Source organism: Paramormyrops kingsleyae, chromosome 19 (assembly GCF_048594095.1).
Source record: "Paramormyrops kingsleyae isolate MSU_618 chromosome 19, PKINGS_0.4, whole genome shotgun sequence".
In the NCBI taxonomy this organism is placed as follows: Eukaryota; Metazoa; Chordata; class Actinopteri; order Osteoglossiformes; family Mormyridae; genus Paramormyrops; species Paramormyrops kingsleyae.
This window is the reverse complement of record NC_132815.1, coordinates 131566-138270: the sequence shown is the minus strand read 5'-3', so window position 1 is coordinate 138270 and position 6705 is coordinate 131566. Positions and strand designations below refer to the sequence as shown.

The following is a 6705-nucleotide window of genomic DNA, read 5'->3' as shown; positions in this document are numbered from 1 at the left end:
ATGTTTACAATGAAAACAAAAATACAAATACCTTATTAGTACAATACCGACCAAATTATACACTGCGGATAACGTGTGTTGAAATGAAATGTTGTTATATATAACTTTTATGTGAGTATATGTGAGTGTTTTTGAGGGATCAAAACTGCAAGATTGATGATTATAGCATTTTATAAACTGTGATTATATAGACTCTTCCCGACATACTACAGGTTGCACCTTACATTAACAAAATTAATAAATATGACAGCCAGGTGAATGAATGACGGTAACACCGCAGCTGTTTCATAAGCTTTATGTGTTTCGTCATGTTTATGCAGTTGCGTGATTCCGTGTTTGTCGTCTGGCTTGTTAAAATGTCAACGCAAGAGCTTACCAGTCTGCCTCCACACCCCTTTCTTCGCTGAGTTCTGACGTCTTTCGATGTTATCCAATTGAAAAAGCATTATGCCCAGTCTCTAGGGCTAGTTGCGATTACAAGTAGCGACCCGCCCCATTTACAGGATGCAACCATATAAGGATAATTACGTATGGGATTCCCTGGTTGGAGCAGTTCAAATTGTGAATGTGGGGTAGTTTTTGTTTTGGAAAACTTTTTTTAATGCACAATGAATTAGTATTTATACTGAGTTATATACATACATGTATATAAATTTAAATTTCTTAATTGATTTAGTATGTAGAGAAAGTTAGCTATCAAATTTACAAGCAGCATACACTTTTTATTTATGTTTCTTTAAAATGACTCCCCTGTAGTTGTTTGAAAATGCGAGATTAGTAGTCATAATATTAGGATATTTATTCATTCGAGTAGTATATAAGCTTCGCTGAGGACTTTCGCTGTCATAACTTCAGATCGCTTCGCGAGGGCGCGGTGATCAGCTAAATCGTGAATTTTACTATTGAAGACCCATCAGAGGGCTATTTTGACAGCTGAAGCTACATTCAACTTTCGATCATCGTTGGAGAAGAGCGTTTATTTTGGACTTAGGCATCGAAAATGTACCTAAGTTCTGGCTTAGAGTATGATTCTTCTCGCTCTAGCACAGCCTCTCCATCTGGGGATAATCTTTTTCAGTACTCGTCTTCCGCTGTTTCCTATTCTAACGTGGGCTCACCTTGCCAGTCTCAGGTAAGAAAAATGGATATTAAATTACATTACGGTTACAATACATCTATTTTTTCCGATCTTATCTTCTTTTTCGGGACCTAAAGATGCCTGAAATGTCTAGGATTTCGATTTGTGCCATGCTGACATTTGCTTTCTACAATCAAAATACTTTCTATGTGCATATTTGCGTTTCTTTGATGCGTCGCTTTGCGTCCTGCCTCCGGTGTTCTCTTATTTGCAAAGCAAAATATGGTCACCCTAATTATACGAATAAGTAGATTTTCGCTAGGAATTAATTTATTTTGTAGATTATCAAAGTAATGCCATTTTACGTATAGTATCCATCTAGCTGGTGTGCAATTATATTAGTAATTGGTATAAGTAAATTCCTTCGTTGTGTTTACTAGAAACATATCCTCAAACGTAGTGGCTATATTGTGAAATTGCTCTCAGATATTCATTATTGATTAATTCGACTAGAAATAATCGTAAAATATACTACTGCGGAAGTCACAATTACTAGAAATTAATTGATTAGAAAGCTGTGCTGATTGCTTGGATCAGGATGAGTGTTGTTAAAATGGGATACTTTCTGAAAATTCGCTTTCTGGAAAAATCATCTGTGTCTTGAATCCAAACTTGATGCCATTCTAAATACTTTAATGCCCATAGAACACTATATAGAAGAGAAAATAATGTGTTATTAATTTAAACACATATTTCAACTGCAGAGTCTAACTGTCCCATTTTGCTGGGTGTCCCATTTTCACAATACTCACCCTATATATATTTTTTCCTCCAGTTTACAAGCACAGTGCATGCAAATTATCTATGTCTTTTAATATGTTGTCTTTTGAGCTTTTATTTTTGACTCATAATCTGTATGTGGTTTTCCTCTTCCATTTAGGGCATAAATTCAAAGATCTCCTTCACTCCAACAATCACAGACATTTCCGCAAGCTCCGACATGAAGTGGATGCTTCAGCCCACTACTCTGATTTCAACCATGAGCCCGTGCAACAGCAGAGGCAGTCCATACAATGTCAGGGGATCAAATATTCCCCAGTCCAGAACAGGGACGATCAAGAGAACAGACTCTAAAAATTATAATACTGGCAGAAGGGGAAGAAATGAGCAGGTAATTAAGCTTAAAAGTCTTCAGATTCAGCACACACACATGCACACATGATATACATAAATATTATATACATGGTAAAAATGTCAATACAATTTACATACTTTTCTCTAATTTGTTTTTTTAATTGCTGAGGTTAAATTCAATATGTAGCTTTACTGATGTTCAAAATTAAAGTCACAACAAAAGTGTGAGAGCAAAGAGATTAATGTCTTATTCAGTGCTGTTGGAATGACTGCTGAATACTATCTGATGGCTTAATTTGTTTTTGCATTATAGCTTTCCTCTGAAGAAGAACAGAAGAGGAGAGTGCGCAGGGAGAGAAACAAGCTGGCAGCAGCAAAATGCCGAAATAGACGGCGAGAAATTACAGACACGCTTCAAGCTGTACGCTTCTTTTTATCCATTGCTATAAATTTTAAACTTAATATTATTTTAATGTAATGTTTGTATATTACACATAATATAGTAATATATATTTATAGTAATTTTTTGTGTGTTGTTTCCTTTCCCCTTCCTCCCATTACAGGAGACTGATTCTTTGGAGGATGAGAAATCAGCTTTGCAGAATGAGATTGCTAGTCTCCTGAAGCAAAAGGAGAGGCTGGAGCTCATTTTACTGGTCCACAAACCAATCTGCAAAATCCCATCAGAAAAGGACAGTGAATCTCCCATGGAGAGTGTCTCCAGTCATCTGAGTATCCAGCATCCCACAGCCCACCCAAGTGGTTCCAAATTGGAAGTCCCAGCCACATTTTCCCGTAAAACCTCTGTCTTTGGCACCAGTCATGCTTTGGGTAATGAAACCGCTTCTACAGTACAGATGTCAGACCTTGATGCATCTCTGGAGGAATCTCTAGATCTGCTGGAATCATTGAGGGCGACATCAGTGGAGACCTCACAGTCCGTTCCTGATATTGACTTGTCCACCTCCTTATACACGCAGGACTGGGAGCCTCTGTATACCCCTGCCACTGGTGACTCTGGACCTCTTTGTACTCCAGTTGTGACCTGCACACCAACATGTGCTACTTACACGTCATCTTTTTCATTTGCCTACCCTGAGGCAGACCTTCTTGACAGCTGCCGTGTGGCCCACAGGAAAGAAAGCAGCAGCAATGAGCCATCCTCAGACCCACTGGGCTCACCCACGCTGCTTGCCCTGTAAGGACACTATAAGGTGCATCATGAACATGTGCGTACGACAGGTCTCTTCCATCTGTGGATGATGCAAAACTGTGGGGAAATTTCAGAGTCTGTCTTCCACTCTAAATCAAATATCTTGTCAAGCACCTATTTATTTAAATCTATCTATTTATTTATTTCTTTGTTTTGGAGGGAGGAGGGAGTAATGTTTGAGAAATGGAACAAAGTATGTTAAAGTCATACATACAAATTCCATCAAAGAAGGTTTAGGCTGTTGGTGCAGAATTCTTGCCTGTGGTTTGGCCTTTAAGTAGATGTAGGATATAATTGTGTTTTATATTATAATATAAAGTAATAATGCCTAACCGTGTTAAACATAACATTAAAGAATGGAGTAGTTCCATGAAAACATTGTTTTAGGTATTTACAAATTTTATTTTTGTATTTAAAATTGGTCTTAAGCAATAACTAAAATCCTTGTTCATTCAATAAATATCTGAAAATGTGTCAAAAATGCTGTTTTGAGTGACACTTAACAGTCTCATCAATGGTGTGTAGACATATTTCTCCAAACACCAAATTTTTGCTACCTAACATAGACTGAATTCCAAAACCCCTTTTACACAAATTGCCAACACAGCACTTCCTTGGTTGCGCTTACTGTTCCGTTTCTGTCTCGAAAGCGGGGATTCCGATTACTCGCTACAATGGCACCAGAATTCCTGCACTTCGGTTAACGTCACACGTCATCCTGCAGACGTCAGTATACCACCTCCCCATTTGTGTCACGTTACCTTGTATCGCAGGCGTGATGCTGTTTCCGTGCCCAATTAAAGGTGTGCTCTCCTCAGTGGAAAGTTCCGGAAACTGCTTCACCGAGCGGTAGGGTGTTGTACTTACCGCTGACTGTCCACTGGAAAATAGGATAAGAATGTTTTTAAAAATAGTCAAATTGAGGGCTAATATTTTTGTGAGTTGACTAAATGTCTGCGTTAATGTCGAATAATATTAATGATCTGACCTCATAAGTTACAGTCGTTAGCGTATTTACTATGTTTTTGTAAATTATGCGCTTACAGTCTACAGTGCTGAACCCTGAAAGTAATAAGCCTAAATAGTAATGCATGTATTTTCTTTGAGGAAAATAACGTAGCGCTCGGCAGACCCAGGCATAACGGAGGCAAAAACTAGAGAGATGAGACGGTCTTAAAGACTCAAGAGGATGTGCTCTTTATTCATAACAAAACACATGTACTAACTACCACACCAAGGTACATAACGGGGAAACGCAGGGAGGTCTGACGCCGAACAGTACGACACATACAGGGTGGATTATTTATAGAGGGCACGGAAACACGCGAGTAACTATCACGGATCGGGGCACACATGGGTCAACACACTAACATAAGCCGGGGACACAGCACAACTATTGATATTAACAAACACGGGGGCTATTTACAAGGTTTTCAGTAAAATGCACAGTAAGTTCTTATCAAGCAACCATATATAATGAATTGTACTATATAATCACATAGATCTGGATACAATGTTGGTATAATATTTAGACGAATTGAAGGATGTAAAGCAGTGTAGAATACGGTAAATATGTTCATTACAAAAGCCTTGGAAACTTAGGAATGCGGTTTAAACAACTTGTGTATATATACACGTTTTCAGAAATTCATAATGTTTTTCAGTTATCGTTAAATATGTTTAATGCTTATTTTCACTCTAGAGTTTAATCTCTTCATATTTTTTTCTGAGTAAAGCAGTTGTATTGGGTATAAAGGCATTTACTATAGGTTCAAAAGACGTGATAATCTTTGATGGTAACGTTTAGTCTTGAGAGCATTTGACAAAAAAGACATTTTTTGCATTATCGATATATATTGCTACTTTTACCATGTTCAGTCAAGGGCTATCTGGTCTGAACCTGTGGAAAAACAGTGAAGCTGTGATGGATATAAAGAATGCCCACTTGCCTGACTCATGATTGCAGATTTATATATCTAGTTATGGAATGTTACTCAGCATTACCCATCTGGAACAGATATCACTGTGACAGTTTTCATTTTCATCCTGGTTTATATGGTGTACTGCTGCCCTGCCTTATCCTGTAAGTTTATTGCAGTGGTATTTTAATCTCTGTGAAACTGATTGGAGAAGCAATTATGGAAGGTGGACATGCTGAGTGTGTTTGTTGTATAATAAGGAGGCAGTAGTTTTATGGGGGTGTTATTGTAGCAAAATTATTTGTAAATGTGTGTGGAGACTTGTATAACTAAATCTGTGTGTGCGTAATCAGATTTGTAAATCTGCAAAAGAATCTCTAAATGTCTCTGAACAAGTGCTAGGGAACCAAATGGTAATGATATAGAAATGTCAATTTGACATACATAATATTATCATTTCTGAAGTGACTGAAGCAACTAAAGGAGGCTCCAAAAAATTCTACTATTCAAATACCATTAATTCAGGTCAGTGTGCATGGCTGTTTGCTACAAGCTGTTAGGTTGTTTCCCTCCTTCCCTCGACCTTTTAAATGCGTGCTGTTCCAGTCATGGCCATAAGCTGTAACGTGACAGAATTTGTCCGTCTGGTGTCATTTTTAACTGACATAACATTAGTTATCACTCATTTACATATGCTGTCACTGGTACAGAAGCCTGTTAATGTTTCCTTCATTCTATATTTCTACCAGATTGTTTCCTTTTTCCAGATGTCTTTCTTTTTGGATGTTATTTGATATATCGCTTAAACCTCTTAGGCTAAGTTGACAAACTATCACATTACAGCATATGGTACAGTCACGACTGCAATATCGCATTGCTTTGGTCTCTTGAGTAATGATAGTATATGTTAACGTGAATTTTTTTTGCCCTTATCAATTTGTTCCCTAGCATTTGTTTAAAATGCAAATGTTATTTACTCATGGGCTGTTCGAAGAGCTGTCTCATTGACAGCAGCCATCATACCCAGGAAAAAGTACAGGTTAAGCTTTATATCAAATTCCTTATTTTTAGACATAAATGCCAAATCAGGGGTATCGTTACCCTTAAGCAGAAAATGTTAATTATTCAACTTCACCTGCAGTTAATCGCTCAGGTTTTAGTTTTTGGGAAAATGGTAAACTTTCTTGCCTCCCTCAAGGTGTGTAGGCTACTGAGGCACAGGTGGTTTTACCATTATGTGGCATAATGTTTTTAAACAAAACTCCTGAGAAAAGTGACAAAAAATGTCTGCTTCTTTTTGTCAAACCTCAGCTCAGGGTTAGCAGAACCTTATCCACACAGACAAACCTCCATATGCATTT

The 6705-nt window shown here is 37.6% G+C and overlaps 1 protein-coding gene across 1 annotated transcript; it reads left to right on the top strand.

Moving 5' to 3' along the window:
* The first annotated feature begins 830 nt into the window (after positions 1-830).
* LOC111844443 (protein c-Fos-like) lies at positions 831-3906 on the top strand. Its single transcript, XM_023812926.2, has 4 exons — positions 831-1132; positions 2019-2249; positions 2526-2633; positions 2776-3906. Exons 1-4 carry the CDS (start codon positions 1001-1003, stop codon positions 3412-3414), a joined length of 1110 nt encoding a protein of 369 aa, XP_023668694.2. The 5' UTR covers positions 831-1000; the 3' UTR covers positions 3415-3906.
* The last annotated feature ends 2799 nt before the right edge of the window (positions 3907-6705 follow it).

Coding starts and splice junctions, on each gene's coding strand:
- LOC111844443 (XM_023812926.2), top strand. CDS start 1,001: ATGTACCTAAGTTCTGGCTTAGAGTATGATTCTTCTCGCTCTAGCACA. Junction 2,250..2,525: donor GAAGGGGAAGAAATGAGCAG/GTAATTAAGCTT, acceptor TTTGCATTATAG/CTTTCCTCTGAAGAAGAACA. Junction 2,634..2,775: donor TTACAGACACGCTTCAAGCT/GTACGCTTCTTT, acceptor CTCCCATTACAG/GAGACTGATTCTTTGGAGGA.